Genomic DNA, 22587 nt, shown 5'->3' on the forward strand with positions numbered 1-22587 from the left:
TCTACTGGGCCTGTGCAGAAAGAACAAAGCTGCACCTCAGGCCTTAGGGAGGGTCAGCTAAAGTGTCAGAGCTCCCAGAGGTCTCCCTTTGCCTTCAGGCTTTCTGTTAGGCTTGATCACTGAAATAGCCTCCAGCTGTACTCCTCAGCATCCCAGCTTGAGCTCCACAGAAAGGCGGGATAGGGCTTCCTGTGGATGGGCTATTGCTTCACTCCAGGCTGATGCTGTTCTCTGCCTAAATAAAGATATGTTCTGCAGTATAGGGGAATGACAGCACAGGGATCCTCGTGGCTGACTGTTTTATCTGTCTCTCCAGAGCCACAAACCCCAGATTTTCCTCATGTAGCTCTAGTCCACTCTGCCTTCCCTCTGCTAGAACCCAGGATAAATGGCTGCAATAAAAATTTCGTGCGTTGGACCTTTAATAGGCTTTCTGTATCTCTCACCATCTATCCCTGGTGGACTGAAACCACTCTGGTTTTCACAGCTGGATGTTATTTGGGTTCCTTTCCCAGTTCTCGTGCTCTAGTCTGAGAGCCCAGATTGGGGTTTATTCCCCACACTTCTCAGGGGAAATGCCATGGCCACTGAAATATCTCTCCAGAACTTTACCTGCCACCCATGGGAGGCCAGCCAGCCTTCTTGCACCTCCTCTGCACTTCCTACAAGTCATGTTGTGGTGAAATGCTTTCTTCCATATGTCTTTGGTTATAAGGCTTCTCACCAGGTAGTGTTCAGTTGGTTATTCAGGAGAGTTTTTCTATAATGTATTTATTTTTAAAAGTATTTTATTTATTTACTTTTAGAAAGAGGGGGAGGGAGAGAGAAGTGAGGGAGAGAAACATTAATGTGAGAGAGAAACATTGATTGGTTGTTTTTGGCACATGCCCCTGACTGAGGGAACATACCCACAACCCAGGCATGTTCTCTGACTGGGAGATGAACCAGTGACCTTTCAGCTTGCAGAAAAATGCTTAACCAACTTAGCCATACTGGTCAGGATGATTTTTCTATAATTTGGTTGTAATTCCAGCTTGGTCCTAGGAGGAGATGAGTGTAGATTCCACCTACACTGCCACCATCTTGTATCACTCTATTTTATTTTTTAAAGTATATATTATTGATTATGCTATCACAGTTGTATCATCTTTTCTCCCCTTTATTCCCCTCCACCCTGCACCCACATCGCACCAGCATTCCCTGCCCCCAACCCTTAGTTCATGTCCATGGTTCATACATATAAGTTGTTTGGCTTCTCCATTTCCTATACTATTCTTAACCTCCCCCTGTCTATTTTGTACCTACCAATTATGCTTCTTATTCCCTGTACTTTTCTCCCATTCTCCCCCCTTCCTCTCCCCACTGATAACCCTCCATGTGATCTCCATTTCTGTGATTCTGTTCCTGTTCTAGTTGCTTGCTTAGTTTGTTTTTGTTTTTTTTTAAGGTTCGGTTGTTGATAGTTGTGAGTTTGTTGTCATTTTACTGTTCATAGTTTTTGGTCTTCTTTTCCGTAGATAAGTCCCTTAAACATTTCATATACTAAGGGTTGGTGATGATGAACTCCTTTAACTTGATCTTATATGGGAAGCACTTTATCTGCCCTCTCATTCTAAATGCTAGCTTTGCTGGAGAGAGTAATTTTGGGTGTAGGTTCTTGCCTTTCATACTTTGAATACTTCTTTCCAGCCACTTTTTGTTTGTAAGGTTTTTGTTTGTTTGTTTGTTTTTGAGAAACTGGCTGATAGTCTTATGGGCACTCCTTTGTAGGTAATTGTCTCCTTTTGTTTTCTCGCTGCTTTTAAGATTCTCTCCTTATCTTTAATCTTGGATAATGTAATTATGATGTGCCTTGGTGTGTGCTTCCTTGGGTGCAACTTCTTTGGGACTCTCTGAGCTTCCTGGACTTTATGAAAGTCTATTTCCTTTGCCAGATTGGGGAACTTTTCCTTCATTATTTGTTCAAATAAGTTTTCAATTCTCACTCTTCCTCTTGTCCTTCTGGCACCCCTATGATTCAGATGCTGGAGTGTTTAAAGTTTTCCCAGAGGTTCCTAAGCCTCTCTTAATGTTTTTGAATTCTTGTTTCTTCATTCTGTTTGGGTTATTGAATGTTTATTTGTTCCTTCTGCTGCAAATCATTTATTTCAGTCTCAGTTTCCTTCCCTTCACTGTTCGTTCCCTGTATATTTTCTTCTCACTTTGCATAGGCTTCATTTCTTCCTTCATTTTGTGACTGAACTCAATCATTTCTGTGAGCATATCGATTACTAGTGTTTTGAACTCTGCATCTGATAGGTTGGCTATCTCCTTGTTGCCTAGTTCTATTTTTGGAGTTTTTATTTTTATTTTTATTTTTTTTAATTTTAATTTTTTATTCTTATTCAATTACAGTTGTGTGCCTTTTCTCCTCATCCCTTATTTTTGGAGTTTTGATCTGTTCTTTCCTTTGGGCCATATTTCTTTGTCTCCTCACACCTGTTACACTGTATGGGGTGGAGCTTAAGGTATTTGCCAGGGAGGGGCAACCCATTTTGCTGAGTTGTGGCTCTGTATGTGGGGGAGGGGTCAGAGAGGGAAAAATGCCACTTACTGAGCTCTCAGCTGGCTTTCAGTCACTTCCTCTGTTATCCACAAGCAAATTGGGCCCTTCTGTTGCTGATTCCCCTGTGGGTGGGTGTGTGTACATTCTGGGACCCTGTGGGTCTCTCCAACGAACTCTCCTGTGAGGCTGGCAGTTTTTCCCGCCACTGCAACCCCCACAGGTTTTTTAAAAAATATATTTATTGATTATGCTATTACAGTTGTCCCATTTCCCCCCCCTCACTCCACTCCATCCTGCCCACCCCCTCCCACATTCACCCCCTATAGTTCATGTCCATGGGTCATACTTATAAGTTCTTTGGCTTCTACATTTCCTACACTATTCTTACCCTCCCCCTGTCTATTTTCCACCTATCATCTATGCTACTTATTCTCTGTACCTTTCCCCCCCTCTCCCCCTCCCAGTCCCCTATTAACAACCCTCCATGTGATCTCCATTTCTGTGGTTCTGTTACTGTTCTAGTTGTTTGCCTAGTTTGCTCTTGTTTTTGTTTTAGGTGTGGTCGTTGATAACTGTGAATTTGCTGTCATTTTTACTGTTCATATTTTTGATCTTCTTTTTCTTAGGTAACTCCCTTTAACATTTCATATAATAAGGGCTTAGTGATGATTAACTTCTTTAACTTGACCTTATCTGAGAAGCACTTTATCTTCCCTTCCATTCTAAATGATAGCTTTGCTGGATACAGTAATCTTGGATGTAGGCCCTTGCCTTTCATGACTTGGAATACTTCTTGCCAGCCCCTTCTTGCCTGTAAGGTCTCTTTTGAGAAATCAGCAGACAGTTTTATGGGAACCCCTTTGTAGGTAACTGTGTCCTTTTCTCTTGCTGCTTCTAAGATTCTCTGCTTCTGCTTAATCTTGGGTAATGTAATGATGATGAGCCTTGGTGTGTTCCTTCTTGGGTCCAGCCTCTTTGGGACTCTCTGAGCTTCCTGGACTTCCTGGAAGTCAATTTCCTTTGCCAGACTGGGGAAGTTCTCCTTCATTATTTGTTCAAATAAGTTTTCATTTTTTTGTTCTTCCTCTTCTCTTCTGGCACTCCTATAATTCGGATGGTGGAATGTTTCAAGATGTCCTGGAGGTTCCTAAGCCTCTCCTCATTTTTCCGAATTCTTGTTTCTTCATTCTTTTCTGGTTGGATGTTTCTTTCTTCCTTCTGGTCCACACCGTTGATTTGAGTCCCAGTTTCCTTCGCATCAGTATTGGTTCCCTGTACATTTTCCTTTGTTTCTCTTGGCATAGCCTTCATTTTTTCATGTAGTTTTTGACCAAATTCAACCAATTCTGTGAGCGTCTTAATGACCAGTGTTTTGAACTGTGCATGGGATAGGTTGGCTATCTCTTCGTTGGTTAGTTATATTTTTTCTGGAGCTTTGATCTGTTCTTTCCTTTGGGCCACTTTTTTTTTTTTTTTTTTTGCCTTGGTGCATCTGTTACTTAAAGGGGCGGAGCCTTAGGTGTTCACTGGGGCGGGGTAACGCTGGTCGCTGTGCTGTGACGCTGTATGTGGGGAAGGGGCCAATAGGGAGCAATGGCGCCTGCTGCACTCTCCACCGGATTTCAATATTTCACTCTGCTACCCACAATCAAACTGGGCTCTTCTGGTGCTGGTTCCTGAGTGTGTGGGCTTGTGCACGCCCTAGGCCCCTGTGGGTCTCTCCAATGACCTCTCCTGTGAGGCTGGGAGTCTCTCCTGCTGCTACCCCAACCCCCACGGGCGTTTTCAATCAGAGGTTTGAGGCTTTATTTCCCTGCGCTGGATCCCTGGGTTGCGCGGTCTGCTTTGCTCCCCGCTGTTTGTCCGATTTATCTGTGTGCGAATGTGGCGTTGCGGGGTGCTACCCGCCGCTCTGCCTGCCCCTGCCCCGTTCTCCGCCACTCTTGAGTCTGGCCCTCTCGGTTTATCTGTGTGCGAATGTGGGGTCGCAGGGCCTGCTAGTGGTCAGACTGTCTGCCCCGTTCATCCCACACTCCGCCAGTCTTGGTCCCTGCCATGGCAACGTGAGTCCTCTCCGCCCCAGCTGCCCTTCTCCGCCCCTCCTACTGGTCTGGATGAATGTTTATTTTTTATTTCCTTGGTGTCGGACTTCCTTGCCGTTCGATTTTCTGTCAGTTCTGGTTGTGCGAGGAGGTGCAGTGTGTCTACCTATGCCGCCATCTTGGTTCTATCACCCCCACAGGTTTTTACAGCTAGAGGTTTTGAGGGTTTATTTCCCTCTGCTGGAACCCTGGACTGCATGGTCTGTCTCACTCCCCAGTTGTTCTTTCTGGTTTATCCACATGGAAATGTGGGACCACCTGCTCCGCCAGCTGCTGCCTTGCCATGAGTCCTCTCCTCCCCAGCTTCCCATCACTGCCTCTCCTAGCAGTCTGGATGAACATTTCTTCTTAACTCCTTGGTTGTCAGACTTCCATACAGTGAAATTTTCTGGCAGCTCTGGTTATTTTTTGTTTTTATATTTGTTGTTGTGCTTCTTTTGGTTGTGTGAGGAGGTAAAGTGTATCTACCTATACCTTCATCTTGGCCAGAAGTTGGACCTCTCTATTTTATTATAATTTTAAAATTAAATAATGTATACTAAACTCATTGAATTGTACATTTTAAATTAGTGAATTTTATGTGAGCTTTGTCACAGTCAAACTGTTTTTAAAAATTATAGAAAAGACAACATTAACTTGAAAGCCAAGTTTTAGATTAGTAAAACCAGGCTTCTAGAGAAAAAAGGAAGTTTTGAGTTTCAAAATTCTAAATTAAATAAGGGAAATATGGAGTTTATGCCATACTCAAGAAATTGGAAAGTAGATAAAAAGCCACACTAACCACCCTGGAGGCCAGATAAGAGCCAAGGAGGACAGGAGTAAAGGAGGAGTCACACAGGCACCCTGATCTCCAAATGGGGGAGGGATGATGGGACTCCTAGATGCTTGATGATACCAGAGCAGAAGAAATGATGTCTTACTTCCCAGGGTGTAGCATAGGGATGATGAATCTAAGAGAGTAGCCCATATCTATCTTAGTGCTGGTGTGATAGAATAGCAGTGAGTTCTTGAGGAGGAAGGAGCTGAGAGAAGTCTGAGTGTCCCCAGACTGATGGAAGGAGAGAAACTGACTCTCCCAATAGCTCTATGATGGCACAGCAGAGAGATGGAGAGGGATAGGAAAAGTGGGAGAGGGAGAGAGAAAGACAGAGAGAGAGAGAATAGGAGAATAAATGTGTCAGAATAAGTACAGACTCAGGACCAGAGAGAATGCAGAAGCCTTGTGGTCTGGATGAGGGGATGCTGTAGCAAATGTTGCAGAGGATTTTGATGGTTATATCTCAGATATACTAATGTGGAGGGGAAAGACTACTTGACATCTGAACAGTGGATGTCTGGAAGTGATCATGATGATCTGGGGTTAGATGGCTTCTCCTGATGCCATGATACCATGCAAACTCCCTAGAATTTGGAAAGATGGAATGAAAAATGATGAAGAAATCATGAAATTTGCCTGAATTTATCTGATGTATCTTTTCTGCCATGTGGCAAAAACTGGGAGTCAGTTATAGGAATATAAAGAAAATTATGCTGCTGGGATTATACACTAAGAGCCCTGAAACACCAATCCAAAAGAACATATGCACCCCAATGTTCATAGCAACACAATTTACAATAGCCAAGTACTGGAAGCAACCTAAGCGCCCACCAGCAAATGAGTGGATCAAAAACTATGGTACATTTACACAATGGAATTCTATGCAGCAGAGAGAAAAAAGGAGCCTCTACCCTTTGCGACACCATGGATGGAACTGGAGAGCATTATGCTAAGTGAAATAAGCCAGGCGGTGAGGGACAAATACCATATGATCTCACCTTTAACTGGAACATAATCAACAGAAGAACAAAGCAAACAAAATATAACCAGAGACATTGAAGTTAAGAACAATCTAACAATAGCCAGAGGGGAGAGGGGAAGGGATAGTGGAGAGAAGGGTTTTCAGGAACTACTATAAAGGACACAGGGACAAAACCAAGGGGGAGGGTTGGAGCAGGGGAGGGAGGTGGGTTTGGTTAGGGTCAGGTAGAGGGGTGGGGAGAAAATGCAGACAAGTGTAATTGAACAACAATAAAATAATTTTAAAAAAGAAAATTATGTTTTTGCAAAATGCAGATAGTCACCTGTGAAAATATAGCTCTATCATAAAGCCATCTTGTAAGAAAATAGGAACAAGACGCAGTAAAATCGTGAATCATTAGACGCTTCTGGACTTTGAAAACTTTCTAAGGATTACCTTAAGACTTCTTATTTTTTCACTTGGAAAAATTTCCTAATCAGTCTCAATATAACTTTTCAGCCCTTAGCTCTACAGTTTAGCAATTATCCTTGAATCATTTAAAGAATGTGGGACTTACAGATTTCACTAGTGATAACTAAGAGGAATGTAGGCCAAAAATTTGAGAGTCATTCTTGGCTCTTCCCTTTTGCTCACAAATGTTATCTGAACCATCAGCAAATTCTGTGATTCTACTTTCAAAGTATATCCTAAATCTGACCACTTTGCACAATCTTCATCATTATAACTCTAGTTATATTTAAGAACAGGGGAAAGAAGGGGAAGGGGCAAGCAAAGGAACACAAAGAGAGGACTCATGGACACAGACAATGGGGGGATTAACTGGGAGTAGGGGGCACAGGGTATGGGTGAGCAATGGGGAAAAAGGCAGAACAACGGAACAACAATACAATTTTTAAAAAGAAAGAAAAAAAGAATTCCATTCTTCAACCACACTGCTCTTCTTCCTACCCCTTGAATATGCCATGATTGTTTCTACACCAGGACATTTGCACTTGTTATTCCTTTTGTTTGGAACTCTTCCTTCCAATTTTCACATGGCTGTCATTCAAGTTTCTAATAAAATGTTACCTGCTTAAAACATTTTCCCTCCCAAACTTCAAGTTAAAACAGTGCTCTCTAATTCTGTCATTCTCTATCATAATACTCTATATTACTTATTGGTACCTGAAATTATTTTATACGTGTACTTGTTTACATGTTTGTTGTTTGCCTCCTAACAGAATGCAAGCCCCTTGAAGGTAGGGATTCTGTCATGTTTTCCCTATTGTACCTCTGGTGCCTAACTTGGTAGGCTAGACATGAATATTTACTCACTAATTGAAATGTAGAATATAAATCTGACCACAGGATATCACCTAGTAGCCTTTAAAAAATTCATATCAAGGTTTTGTTTGTTTGAATTGCCTTTTCCTTTCAAAAGTGGAGTGCAACCAAGCATTCCAGTTGATTGAATGCTTTCATTAGTTCAGTTTTAGTAGGTTGAAATTTTACTTGATCCTATGATCAAGTTTTTAGACTTCTGTATGGTGATGAAGGACAATTGTAAATAATTAACTTGCTCAGGTTTGTCAGGTGAGCACAAGGAAAGTCTAATTGAACAGATGGGCCCCATTCCTCTAACTGGAAGGCTATTAGGTGATTTGACTTTGTCAGATAAGAAAAGAAGTGAGATCCTGAGATGAGTTCCTCTAGGGAAAAGAGAGTTTCAGAATTCTCACAAAGATCTGGGAGTCCTGTTAATTACCTTGGTGCTGTCTGAGAGAGTTGGCAGCCTCAGAGAAAATAAACACTTAACCCCCTTAGGCTTTCTGAACTGTGAAATGCTCTCATAAGCAAGTAGGTTATCTGGGAGAATTAAAGGAGATGGGCTAATGAAATCCATATGGTTGGTTAGTTTGGGCAGATGGCCTGCAAGCCACCTTGGAAGAACCTGAAGTTTCCAGGTGGCCTTCAAGGGCAGCTCTAAGTTGTGCATGTTGAAGCTTTTGAATCCACAGGCCACAAAAAATGGCTAAAGATGGATTGACTAGGAGATGAGGTCACTAGTAATATCGCAAAATATGGGTAGAAATGGGATCAGAAGGATAAAGTAGGATATAAGTGAGGTTCCTCTCTCCTCCAACGCCAGAAAAGAAAACCCACCTCTCTTTCACTGAGCTAGCAGAGATTATTTATTTATTTTATTTTTAAGCAGTACCCCTCCCTCACATGTCCACAGAGCCTTGTCTGAACAGTCCTTTTTTTTTTCTTAAATTTTTTATTTTTAAAGATTTTATTTATTTGTTTTTAGACTGAGAGGAAGGGTGGGAGAAAGAGAGGGAAACATCAATGTGTGGTTGGCTCGTGCATGTCCCCTACTGGGGATCTGTCCTGCAACCCAGGCCCAGACAGATGTGCCCTGGTTGGGAATTGAACCAACTTGAGCCCTTGGTTCACAGGCTGGCGCTCAATCCACTGAGCTAGACCAGCTGGGTTAGACCTAGAGGGTATTATGCTAACTGAAATGAGTCAGTCAGAGAAAGAAAAATATATGTTTCACTCACATGTTGAATGTAAAGAACAAAATAAATGAACAAACAAAATAGAAACAGACTCATCGATGCAGGGAACCAACTCATGTTTGCCAGAGGGGAGAGGGGTTGAGGAGCTGGGTGAAAAAGGTGAAGGTATTAAGAAATACAAATTGGTATTTAAAAAATAGTAATGGGGATAAAAAGTACAGCATAGGGAATGTAATCAATAACATTGTAGTAACTATGGACAGTGCTAGGTGGGTACTTGAAATATTGGGGGATCGCTTTATAAAGTATATGATTGTCTAACCACTATGCGGTCCACTTGAAATAATATTGAATGTCAACTGTAATTGAAAAATAAAATTTAAAAAAAGAAGGAAAAATTGGTAGTTACAAAATGTTCATGGGGATGTAAAGTACAGCATAGGGAACAGGGTCAATAATATTGTAATAATCATGTATGGTGTCACATGGGCACTAGAGTTACTAGGGGTGATCACTTCACAAATTATACAAATGTTTAATCACTACTTTGTACACATGAAACTAATATTGTATGTCAACTATAATTTAAAAAAATAAATAAAACCAAAAAATATTAATGTCAAATGTAATTGTATTAGGTACTGGGGTCTTTGGAAGATGGTCAGGTCAGGACAGGAGAGTAATCATGAATTAGATTAGTGTATTGATAAAAGAGACCCACAGAGCTCCCTATCTGCTTCTACCATGTGAGGACCTAGGTAGGAATCAGGGATCTGCAACCTTGAAGAGGGTTTTAACTACAACCGAAACATGCTGGCACCCTGAACTTGGACTTTCAGCCTCCAAAACTGTGATGGATAAATTTCTGTTGTTAATAAGTCACCAAGTTTGTGGTAGTTTTTTTCAACTTTATTGAGGCATATTTGAAAATAAAATATCAAGATATTTAAAGAAAAAGAATGCTGTCAGCTGATGTCTTGAAACACATTTTATCGTGTTATATTTTTGATTTGCTAAGAGTCTATGTCAAAAATGCATACTGAATTTTTAATTAATACTTCATTGGAATCTATGGAGAAAACTATGGCTTTTTTTTTTGGTCTACTGTATAAAGATTGTATTAATAGATTTATAGAACAACAAAAAAGAAACTATAATCATCCGTGAATGATAGAGGTCTGCTGTGTTTATGGCATTCATAGTTTTATTGATGTTTTCATTTTCTTTGACTTCTTATCTTGGATCCTTTTGAGGTTTTCAGAGCATGGAAAAATATCATTTAAAAGTATGTATAAGTTTCCTTTTCTAATTCATCCATCAGGGGAATAAAAACTAAAATCAGCCAGGAGATGATACAGATTCCTTAATATCTGCTGCACTAGAGGCTTGATTGATGCATAACATCTCATGTTTCTGTGAATATTCACACAGGAAAGGCACTGAGATGGAAGGGACAGAGGACCCAATCTGGACTCAGAGCATCAATCTAGGCTCGGAGTTCTAGCTCTTCTCCACTGGGCTGAGTGAGGACAATGTCATCTTGCTTCAGGTGTTTCCTCTCTGAAGGAGGTGTAATAATTCCTCTTCTGGTTGTATTACAGGATTATTGTGTGAATTGCATATGGTAATGTATGTGAATAGGCATTGAAAATTGACAGCACACTATATTGTGAGCTCCCAGAGGGTTGAGACCATTTCTGTTTTATTCATCACCGAGCTGACCTTCCTGTTGGGGTTATGGAGTATATTTATCCCTATTGTTATTCACCATGGAGCAGACTATAGACTGGCACATGTTGGGAATTAGCTCTGTAGAAATAAATGCTGTCAGGTGTGCTGGATGAATGATCACCTAGTTCTCTGAGATGCCTGTTAAAAATTGTGAAAGTATAGTTGGCATACATTAGTGTATAGTTTCAGGTGTACAACATAGCAATTCAACATTTTCATATCTTATCATGTGACCACCACTCTAAGTCTAGTAACCATCTGTCACTATGCCAATATTTAAGTCAATCTACCCCCAAAATAACCTCCAAATATGGTGAAAAAAACTGTCAAGGTATTTTCATGTGAATTGGTAAAAAACAGAAATTTAATTTTGTTTATAGAGATGGATCCTCAGTGCTTAGCCTGGAGCATTGTACATAGAGCATTCACAAGAAAAGAGTTATGGAAAGAGTGATAAATAATAAATAAAAAATACCTCAGGAATTATTATTAGCATGCCTTTGTTGTTACATTTTCTCCTTTCTCTTGGAAACAGACATTAGGTGTATTGTCAGTTGTGTGCATAGTTGTCAGGTCAACTTCACTCTTTTGAAAAGTATTCTTTCCACCCAGCTTGAGACTTGCCTAAAAGGAAGACCTATGCAACCATAGATCACTGGGAGCTGAGGGATGGGAAAGGCCAATAGCTGTCTGAATATATCTTTCCCTCTTCCAGAGGCCTGTTTGGTCAGGCCTCGGCATCCCTCAACTTGTACTTGCCTTTCCACCTCCAGTCTTGACCTATAGGGTCCATGATAATGTAGTATTTGCCACAGAAAGTAAGGGGGTTTTCTTGATAAGGTAGCATCAAAACATCAATGTCGACATTAAGAAAAATAATTTTTCCCTTTTGATATTGCCAAATAGTATGTCTCTGATCTACCATTCCTTGGTGTCAACTTGTCTCTTATCATTGTTGGTATGTGTTCCCTACCCAGTAGATGGTTTGGATGTGTTTTCAAACATTTGGTCACATCATATGTGTCTTCAAACCAATTAAATTTATTTGTAGTTTTCCAGGTATATTGTTTGTCAAGATCTCAAATTCATCATAGTGTTTGGTGAGAAATTTTGTAACAAATATTTTACAGTTTGATGTGTTTACTAAGGATGGGGATAGGTTAAGGGGTAGGGGAAGTCTGTTGTGTACTTAGCTCAGTTGTAATAAAGCTTAAAGATCATGTCAAAGTGTTAATATACTCAGCATAGGTGCATTTGTCAGATTTTTCTCCTTTTCCCATATTATTCAAGAGCCCCATAATAGATAACCAATGAATGTTGAAATATGGACTCCAACTGAAAATGCTTGTGTGTATATATAAGAGAGATTGTAAATGTATAAACAGAATGTGAATACTATTAGTAGGACTGCTTCCCAAATCACTTTGGGAGGGTTCTTCTTTTTGCTGTATGCATTTTAAAAATTAAAAATTAAAATAACCAATGACAGCAGTAACAGTTAAAGTCTACTGTTGAGACAAAAAATTCTCCATGAGTAATTCACCTGTGCTTCATGGGGTTGACAATGATGCAACTGTCAGAGGACAGGATAGTCCCCTTAATGGTCTCCAGACAAAGTTAAATTCTCCTGTCCTGCCTAGGGCACTATAGCTCCACTCTTCTCTTTTTATGTTTATTTTCTTAAAGAGGTTTAAATTAGTATTAAACATTTCATTTCATTTTTATTTTTATGTATATATGTATGTGTGTATGTATGTATGTATATTTTTTAAACACTTCATTTTAAAAAACAACCTCCTTTTATCCTCCATGAGGATAAGTATCTGGGAACAAAATCAAGCATCGTAGTTGGCTTCCCATATTTCTAGGGATCTGAAGGCAGAGAGAACTTTGGAATGCTTTCTTTTTAATATATTTATTGATTATGCTATTACAGTTGTCCCATTTCCCCCCCTTCACTCAACTCCATCCTGTCCACCCCTCCCTCCCACATTCCCCCCCTATAGTTCATGTCCATGGTTCATACTTATAAGTTCTTTGACTTCTACATTTCCTACATTATTCTTACCCTCCCCCTGTCTATTTTCCACCTATCATCTATGCTACTTATTCTCTGTACCTTTCCCCCCCCTCCCCCTCCCACTCCCTTAATGACAACCCTCATGTTCTAGTTGTTTGCCTAGTTTGCTCTCGTTTTTGTTTTATGTGTGGCCATTAATAACTGTGAGTTTGCTGTCATTTTTACTGTTCATATTTTTTATCTTCTTTTTCTTAGGTAACTCCCTTTAACATTTCATATACTAAGGGCTTGGTGATGATGAACTCCTTTAACTTGACCTTATCTGAGAACCACTTTATCTTCCCTTCCATTCTAAATGATAGCTTTGCTGGATACAGTAATCTTGGATGTAGGTCCTTGCCTTTCATGACTTGGAATACTTCTCGCCAGCCCCTTCTTGCCTGTAAGGTCTCTTTTGAGAAATCAGCAGTCTTATGGGAACCCCTTTGTAGGTAACTGTGTCCTTTTCTCTTGCTGCTTCTAAGATTCTCTCCTCCTGTGTAATCTTGGGTAATGTAATTATGATGTGCCTTGGTGTGTTCCTTCTTGGGTCCAGCCTCTTTGGGACTCTCTGAGCTTCCTGGATTTCCTGGAAGTCAATTTCCTTTGCCAGACTGGGGAAGTTCTCCTTCATTATTTGTTCAAATAAGTTTTCAATTTTTTGTTCTTCCTCTTCTCCTTCTGGCACCCCTATAATTCGGATGGTGGAATGTTTCAAGATGTCCTGGAGGTTCCTAAGCCTCTCCTCATTTTTCTGAATTCTTGTTTCTTCATTCTTTTCTGGTTGGATGTTTCCTTCTTCCTTCTGGTCCACACCGTTGATTTGAGTCCCAGTTTCCTTCGCATCAGTATTGGTTCCCTGTACATTTTCCTTTGTTTCTCTTGGCATAGCCTTCATTTTTTCATGTAGTCTTTGACCAAATTCAACCAATTCTGTGAGCGTCCTAATTACCAGTGTTTTGAACTGTGCATGGGATAGGTTGGCTATCTGTTCGCTGCTTAGTTGAATTATTTCTGGAGCTTTGAAGTGTTCTGTCATTTGGGCCTTTTTTTTTTTTTTTTTTTTTTTGTCTTGGCGTGTCTGTTACTTAAAGGGGCAGAGCCTTAGGTGTTCCCTGGGGCGGGGTAATGCTGATGGGTGCACTGTGACACTGTATGTGGGGGAGGGGCTGAGAGGGAGCAATGGCGCCCGCTCCACTCTCCACCTGATTTCAGTCACTCCCTTTGCTACCCGCAGTCAAACTGGGCCCCTCTGGTGCTGGTTCCCAAGTGGGTGGGCTTGTGCATGCTCTACAAGGCCCCTGTGGGTCTCTCCAACGACTTCTCCTGTGAGGCTGGGAGTTTCTCCTGCTGCTGCCCCAACCCCCACAGGTGTTTTCAATCAGGGGTTTGAGACTTTATTTCCTGGAGCCCTGGGTTACTCAGTCTGTTTCATTCCCCCGCCATTCGTCCTGGTTTATCTATGTGCGAACGTGGGACCACAGGATGCTACCTGCCACTCTGCCTGCCCTGTTCATTCTCCGCCACTCTGAGTCCGGCCCTCCTGGTTTATCTGTGTGCGAATGTGGGGCCACAGGGTCTGCTAGTGGTCAGACTGCCTGCCCCGTTCGTCCCACACTCCTCCAGTCTCGGTCCCGCCACGGCAACGCAAGTCCTCTCCTCCCTGGCTGCCCGTCTCCGCCCCTCCTACCGGTCTGGATGAATGTTTCTTTTTTATCTACTTGGTGTCGGACTTCCTTGCCATTTGATTTTCTGTTGGTTCTGGTTGTGTGAGGAGGCGCAGTGTGTCTACCTACGCCTCCGTCTTGGTTCTCCTGGAATGCTTTTTATCACAGTGCTACTATTTAATATGAATCTGCATCAGGTTAAATTTCCAAAACCTAGTGGAGAATGATAATTTCAGTGCAGCTTTGAAAATCATAGTGGCATTTCTCGGGGCAATGACAATAAAGCTTTCAACTTGTTTTTTTAGCCTGGAGTGCCTCCATCTCTGGTTGGGACATTTAGTTTTGGAGGTGCTGTCTAAGGAAATCAGTTTTCAAGTCAAGAGGGTCGGTGGTAATATTTCAGATGTCTCTTTCAGCTTCATGCATTTTGCTCACTCCCTGCCTGCCATTCCTGAAGGAACGTCCCTCTGTGCCAGTGACTTTATGTGATTTGTAAGATAACAGCTAAGGATAGCTCAGAAAATAAGAGAAATAAAAGAATCATTTAAAATACCATCATTTAAATGGCAGCCTTACCCAGGACGAGTAATAATGTCTGCAGGGCAATTAGGAAGGAATTTTACTTTATTTATTTCTCTCTCTTAGTGGAATAACTAGAGGGCTGGCCCCAGGCTGTTTTATGGCACTGCTATTTGGTCCCTGTGGTTTTAGTACTGAGAATGGAAAGAAATAAGCTCATTTAATGTTTGTAAATGTTGCATGTGATCTTGTTTTATCCTGTAAAGTTTAGAAAGAGTACCATCAGAGGTTCCCAATTTTTTTGTGTGTAGAGGAGTTACTGTTCTTAAAATTGCCTTGAGATTGGATGGAACTGGAGAGCATTATGCTAAGTGAAATAAGCCAGACAGTGAGGGACAAATACCATATGATCTCACCTTTAACTGGAACATAATCAACAGAAGAACAAAGCAAACAAAATATAACCAGAGACATTGAAGTTAAGAACACTCTAACAATAGCCAGGGGGGAGTGGGGAGGGGACAGTGAGGAGAGGGGATTACAGGAACTACTATAAAAGACACATGGGCAAAATCAAGGGGGAGGGTGGAGGTGGGGGAGGGAGTTGGGTTTGGCTGGGGTGGGGTGGAGGGATGGGGAGAAAAGGCATACAACTATTCAATTGTAAGTGAATAACAATAAAAATTTTAAAAAAACATAGCGTATGTATATTTTGAAGTTCCATAGGTTCTAATTCAAAATAAAATATGAAATGTTAGTAAGGAAAGTGAAACCAAAGTAACAAAGCACAAACCTAACACTGAAAAATCAAAAAGCACTTTAAGCAAGTTTTTAAAAAAAATTTCTATTGTTATTCAATTACAGTTTTTAAGCAAGTTTTTAAAATGAAAGAAACAGCTATAATATTTCAAAGTGGTTGAGTCTGTGGAAATGGAGTAGGGTAGAGGATATACACTGTTTTTTATAAAAATTTTGCTTCCACAAGGCTTGATTCTAAACTCTGTGCAAGAAATTACTTTGATAAAATAAAAACTGAATTAAAAAAAATTGCCTTGAGATTATTGAGGGTTGAAGAGGAAATGACATGTTATGGTGGTTAAGTCCCTGTGAGATAATGTGTTCTTGCTGGCTGTGTTCTGGGCCCCCAGTATTATATGAATACCAAGCTTATCCTTTGTTAGATTTACATAACATTTTAGTACAAGCAGGCTAAAGAGTTGATTTTTCTGTATTGCTCACTTCCACTCTTAGATCATTGTGTGCTGCCCTAAAGAACTTTCCTAATGCTGTCACCAGCAACCAATTTGGGAAAAAGAAAAAGTGGCATGCATGGCAATTAGAAAATGATTTGCACTTCCCTATACCTAGAAATATCCAGCTCCTTCTCTAATCAGATTTTCAAAACAGTCCAATTTCCATACAAATTACTCATTGGCTATAAAGTTCACTAGGAATTGGTGACTACTAGAAATTGCAAACCAAATAGAATGTGGCAATAGCTTTGCTTAGAATTGAATATTGATTCAAATTGTCTCCAATAATATGATACTCTTTAATGAAACCATCATTGAATGGATTAGTATATGCTTTCCTGGCTTTTGAGAAAGACAGAAATGTATGGGGGATGGGGCCTAGGCATGGAGACAATGACTATTTGGTCACACTTTGAAGACTTTGTGATAATAAATCTTCCCAGAGATAATCCTTTGCCTGCATTATGGATGAATGGCTTTTGAAAACTTAATGGGAATTGATGCCATTTATTGATTACCATTTAAAGCACACCTTTCTAATTTCTAATCATTGTTGAAGGAAAATGCTTTCTAGTGGGACAAGTATTTATTATCAGAGGGTCTAAGTCTGGTGTCTTGATAGCCTAAGTGGTCAATTACTTCATATAGCAACTTGACGTGTATTGGGATGGTAAACATAAGCTCTGTTGAAGTTTATACCAAACCAGATTTCCATGGAGATTATGTGCCTGCTACTCAGCAGATGGAAATCCCTAGCTTCCTGCCCTGAAATGTGTGAGTAATTTTATGGGGACAGGGTATTATTTCCAGAGAAGATTCTGGGACTGCTATAGCAGTGAGGGTCAAGGCTAGGTTAGTTTCAGAGTGCCTTCATATTATTTTGATGCTTCCAATACTGGGCCTCTCTCCCTGGTTGGGGTTTATGATCTGCTTAGTCAACAGTGGTAGAAGTGAGATAGGGATATCCAGAGCCAATGATAATTCTCTAAGGGTTTCAGAACTAACCCTTTTTCTTTCAGGGAATGAAAACAGTTTTTAGTCAATTGCTGTAATTCCAAATAACACACTCCCCTTGGTTTCCCATGAAATCATTGGACCACTCTTATAATAATACATGTAGAAATATATTTCTTGCTGACTTCTTAAAACAAGCTGGTTTAAAACCAACATCTCTTTACTCTGGACCTTTAAGGAAAAGTCAGTAATTATACCTGCCATCCAATAACTTGATTATTGGTTGCAGAGGGTGACTAAATGTTTTCTCTTTACCTACTACACAAGTGGCTTCTGGATCATTGCTACAACAGGTTACAGTGGTTACAGTAGTAGGCAGTGGTAGTATGTAGAATAGGTTCATCTTCTATTCAACCACTATATATTCCTGGTTAGGGCAACTGAAAAAAAAATCTGAGTTCTTAAACACTCCACTGGTAGCCTTTCTTATAGTCCAGTTGCTGCAGAACAAAGATCTTGATTGTTTATGTAAAGGTGGTTAGTCCATCGTAATATTCTTCTATAATTTTCTGCCTCTATCTCCTTTCATCTTTCTTCTTGACAGTATTCATGTAGCTTAACTTTTGCTAGGAGTTGGCCTATAGGGGGTTTGGAGGGGGGAATAAGTCTACTCATGAAATTAAAACAATTATCAGCTTCCTTGAAAATTGAATTATCAGCATGTACATGAATACTTGAAATAACTGTAATACATTTCAACAGAAAACCAATGTCTAAAATAGAATATGTAATTTTATAGTCCATCAGTCTTCAGAGTCTTAGATGGAGTCAATTACCTAACTTCTGTGAACTGCTGAGACATAAAATCGCTGCTTTTATAAAAGGTGGAAAGGAGAATAGGTGTTACTTAGTTCAAGCCCCTCATTATTCAAGGAAGGGGACCAAAGCTGACAGAAGTTAAATGACATATTCAGGGACAAACAATCACTTTTTGATGGGGTTGGAATTCAAACCCGGGAGTTCAAGCTTAGAGCTCTTGGCATGCCACTTATTATGTCATGTATGAGTCTTAGGTCTGAAGGACAATAAACTAAGTCACCAACCAAAGAGGGCTATATTTAAGATGCTCTCTGCCTCGATAACATTTCCAGTCTTTCCCATCCCTCCCTTAAAAGCACTGTGTGAATTTGCATTTGTAAGAAGATGATAAAATAAAAACCAGCAGGCCCAATTAAATGTAAAGAACTTACTCTGAAAAATTCTTTTGTTGATCCAGAGTCCAGGGTCCCATATGCAATTTCAGTCTGCTTAGCTAAGTCTTCAGCACTCTCTATGGGAGAAACCATCCTCTCTACAGTCAGGAAAGCAGCAAGATTGGCGGTATAGGAAGAAATTATAATCAGGGTGAAGAACCACCAAACCCCTCCAACAATGCGCCCAGAGAGTGACCTACAAAATAAAACAAAGACAAATCCAGACTCAGAGTGGCCAGATTTCAGTTTAAGTAGTCCTCATCTTTATTTCTGGAAAGAGAAGTGGTTTCAGTGTAGCTGATGAAAGAGGGAAATACATGATATCAGGGAATTGACACATCAGACAAAAGTAACACATTAACAATAACCCATATTATGATGGCATATGATGATGATATGTGCGTAATGCCCTTTAGGTCTATACAGGTTTCAAAGCAGGATTTTTTTTTAAATTGCAGGAAACTATATATATATTTTTTTTACCAGCTCCAGATTATATATAGTAATTGTACTTATTGGATTCTTTCTGTAAGCTTTGCTGGGCCACCCACACCTTTGGAAGACTGTTGCATTTCCTTTAAGGCACAGGTGGCAAACATAAGGCCCATTGGCCCTCCACCTTGTTTTATCCGGCCCAGCACCTCATTTCTACCCGGTGGCAGTGCCGAGCTCTTGCTTAACTGTTAAGGAGTAGTTACATTTATACAGTCCTAAAATTACATTCGGCCCTTTGAAGGCAACTGTGAGGTTGATGTGGCCCCCAGTGAAAATGAGTTTGACACCCCTGCCTTAAGGCATGTGATTCTCAGCTTTGCCTGCATAGCAGATTCACCTGGGATCTTTTTAAAAAAATCTCATGCTCAGGCCAACTCAAGACCAGTTAACAAAAAACCTGGGAGTTAGACCCAGACATGTATATTGTTCGAAGCTCACCAAGTGATTACAATGTGCAGCCAAGGTTGAGAAACACTAATGTAAGGTGATGCCATGGGAGAAAAAGTCACAAATATTTACATAATTGAAGAGAAATGGCTAGGTGCTGGTAAACAGTCTTCACTTTGAGTTTAATAAATTTAATAAAGACATTGCCATTTTGTGGAGTTGTTCACCCATTAGGCAAGAAGCCATAAGATGATAGTTATTATTATCTTTATATAAATGGCTAGTGGGGCTCAGGACCTTAGACCCAGGGATCAAAACTCTTCCCTTTTACTGACTGAACCTTAGCATATAGGACAGACCTCAAGTGAAGTAGGAAACCACCTGTATAACAGGATTTGAGAGGCAGTAAAAAGTTTGTCTCTCTTACCCACCTCAATAACCACCCAAACAAAACCACCCTCACAGATATACTGTAGAAATTCTTGCTATTGGGCCCTGGCTAGTGTGGCTTAGTGGATTGAGTGCTGGCCTGTGAGCCAAATGGTCTGGTTTGATTCCCAGTCGGGGCACATGCCTGGGTTGTGGACCAGGTCCCCAGTAGGGGGCGTGGGAGGGGCAAGCGCTCATTGATGTTTCTCTCCCTTTCTCCCTCCTTTCCCCTCTCTAAAAATAAATAAATAAAAATCTTAAAAAAGAGAAATTCTTATTATTGGGACCACCCTCTGCATTTTCTTCAGGAATATAGTCAATAATATTGTAATAACTATGTATGGGTGGTGTCAAGGGAGCACTAGACTTACTGGAGGATCACTTTGTAAGTTATATAAATGTATAACTGCTATGCTGTACATCTGAAACTGTATAATATTGAATGTCAACTGTAATTGAAAAATAAAAAAAGTAACACTTGATTTCAAAAGCACCCATTACCACATTATCTTGGATCAGACTATCCAGTTAGTAGTGAATGGGACAAAAGATGGGTAAGTTTTAATAAGGAAAAATTTTGTTCTTAAATGTAACTATGCATTGGCATTACCTGAGATGTTCATGAAAATATGGATTTAGAATATCTGAGTGCTCAAGAATCTGCACTTTTTAAAAATTTATTTTTCAGTTACAGTTGAAATACAACATTATATTAGTTTCAGGTGTATGTGATAGTGATCAGACATATATTTGTGATGTTATCACCATGATAATTAAGTACCCACCTGGCACCACTTATAGTTATTATAATATTATTGACTATATTCCCTATGCTGTGCTTCACATTCCTTTGACTGTTTTTGTAACTGGCAATCTGTGCTTCTTAATCCCTTCACCTTTCTCACCCACTCCCTCCCTCCTTAAGCATCACTGGTGATTGCTGTGGTCTGCAGACCCAACTGAGAAATACTGTTTTTCTACATCAGTGATCCTCAACTCTGCTTACCTATCAATATTATCTGGGGAACTGGAGACAAAATAAAGCAAAACAACAAAGAGCCATGCCTAGGTTCCACCCCAGACTAATTAAATCAGAATCTCTGGGGGTTTTATCTAAGCAGCAGCATTGTTATAAAGCTGTGGTGCAGCCAGGATTTTGAGTCATGAATGCTACTCAAGGAGAGGGTATGTGGGAAGTTAGGGGGCAGTGTAAGGTCATTGAATGCTCAGTAATGGGTAATGGCTTGTACTGAGGAAACTCCATCTCCTTCACAATGTTGCTGGAGGCTGGCTTTGTCTACAGACATGAAAATCTGGTTGGTAGGTTCTATAAAACATTTCTACATTATCCCTAGGATAGTTCTGATCTGTGGCAGTGCTTCATCCTGGTTAGGCTATATTCTTTCATGGCCAGAAAAGCTCACAAGAAAAGAACCCACTTTGTCATAAAGTCAAGTATAGGCATAGGAGCATGGCACATTGCCAGGCTCTGTGGGAAGAGGACAGTTCTGGGCTGAAAGCTAGCAAATCAAGTTCTTTGTTTATACTTGCATTTTTCCACTTTGAAGCAAATTTAAATTTCTTTGTCCCAAGATAACCTTTTATTAGCCTCTGGAAAATTCAGTTGTTTCAGATATTATACTCTGATCAAATAATTTTGGGAAGTGTTCTTTATTTATTGACTCTAACAAAAGTACATGTTTTTTTAAAGTCTGTAAGTCCTATTGGTCTCTAGATGCCTGAAACGATCCTTACTTATTTCTGAACATAATCACGTTTAGGTTTTTGGATGTGAAAATTTGCTTTGCAACAGGTTTTTCTAATAGTTGTACTCTCTTAGGATTTCACCTTAGAACATCTTCCTTTAATCAAAACAAACAAGCAAGCAAAATATAACCAGAGACATTGAAATGAAGAACAATCTGATGGTAACCAGAAGGGAGGTGGGAGGGGATAATAGGGGCAAGGGGGGGAGGGTTTTTAGAACAACTATAAAGGACACATGGACAAAACCAAGGTGGGGAGTGGAAGCAAGGGAGGGAGGTGGGGATGGCTGGGGTGGGGCGGGAGTGGTGTGGGGTAAATGCAGACAACTGTAATCGAACAACAATAAAATAATTTTTAAAAAGGTGAAAAAAACATGTGGATGAGTCAGAAAGAATTTGTCACATTTCCAAATCCTGAAAGTTTACAAAATATTTCAGTTATGAATTTGGACCTTTCAGAGTCTTTTTTCATTGTTGCCATATACATTTAATATATTCTTGACTGATCTGATTTTGGAAATAATTTAATGTATAAAAGACTAATGCTCCAAAGTAGCATCTGTAGAAATAGGGTAATAAAAATAGTAACAATAATTGCTAACACTTACTGAGCACACCCTATGTGACAGGTTCTGTTCTAATTGCATTACATGTATCAACTCTTTTAATCCTCCATCCTTACAGTTAGGTACTATTTTACAGATAAGAAAATAGAGGTATTTTACAGATGAAGAAATTGAGGCACAGAGAGGAGAAATAAATAAATAATCTATACTTGCACAATAGGACAGAAATGCCCATATTTTTGTAGGGCATAATGCTCATATTTTGTTTAAGGAAGTCCAGAATGGTGTGTAAATTATAGAAGGTGCAATTTTTCTATAAATACTGAGAAATACAATTGCAGAAAAGCTAACATGTATGGATAATTATTGCTTGTTATCTGTTGTTCACTTGGAATGGAAATGTGAACTTCATTGTAACTTGGAATGATGGAGTTTTACTGAGACCAAGAGGGAAACTGATGGAGTATTTCCAGAATCATGGTTTGGTATGGAAAGGAATGTTTCTGCTGCTGAAGATACTAATAGTTTTTTATGCATGTCTACTTAAAATGTGGAGAATAC

The 22587-nt window shown here is 40.0% G+C and overlaps 1 protein-coding gene across 4 annotated transcripts in view; it reads right to left on the reverse strand.

The window, feature by feature from the left end:
- Positions 1-22587, reverse strand: part of GRIA3 (glutamate ionotropic receptor AMPA type subunit 3) — a 434868-nt gene that overhangs the window by 79237 nt on the left and 333044 nt on the right. For all 4 annotated transcript variants that reach the window (XM_024566693.3, XM_024566694.4, XM_045200889.3 and 1 more), the window contains exon 12: positions 18381-18579. In XM_024566693.3, coding sequence (XP_024422461.2) covers positions 18381-18579 — 199 coding nt within the window. The remainder of the gene's footprint in view (positions 1-18380; positions 18580-22587) is intronic.

This window comes from Desmodus rotundus, chromosome X (genome assembly GCF_022682495.2).
Source record: "Desmodus rotundus isolate HL8 chromosome X, HLdesRot8A.1, whole genome shotgun sequence".
Taxonomy (NCBI): domain Eukaryota; kingdom Metazoa; phylum Chordata; class Mammalia; order Chiroptera; family Phyllostomidae; genus Desmodus; species Desmodus rotundus.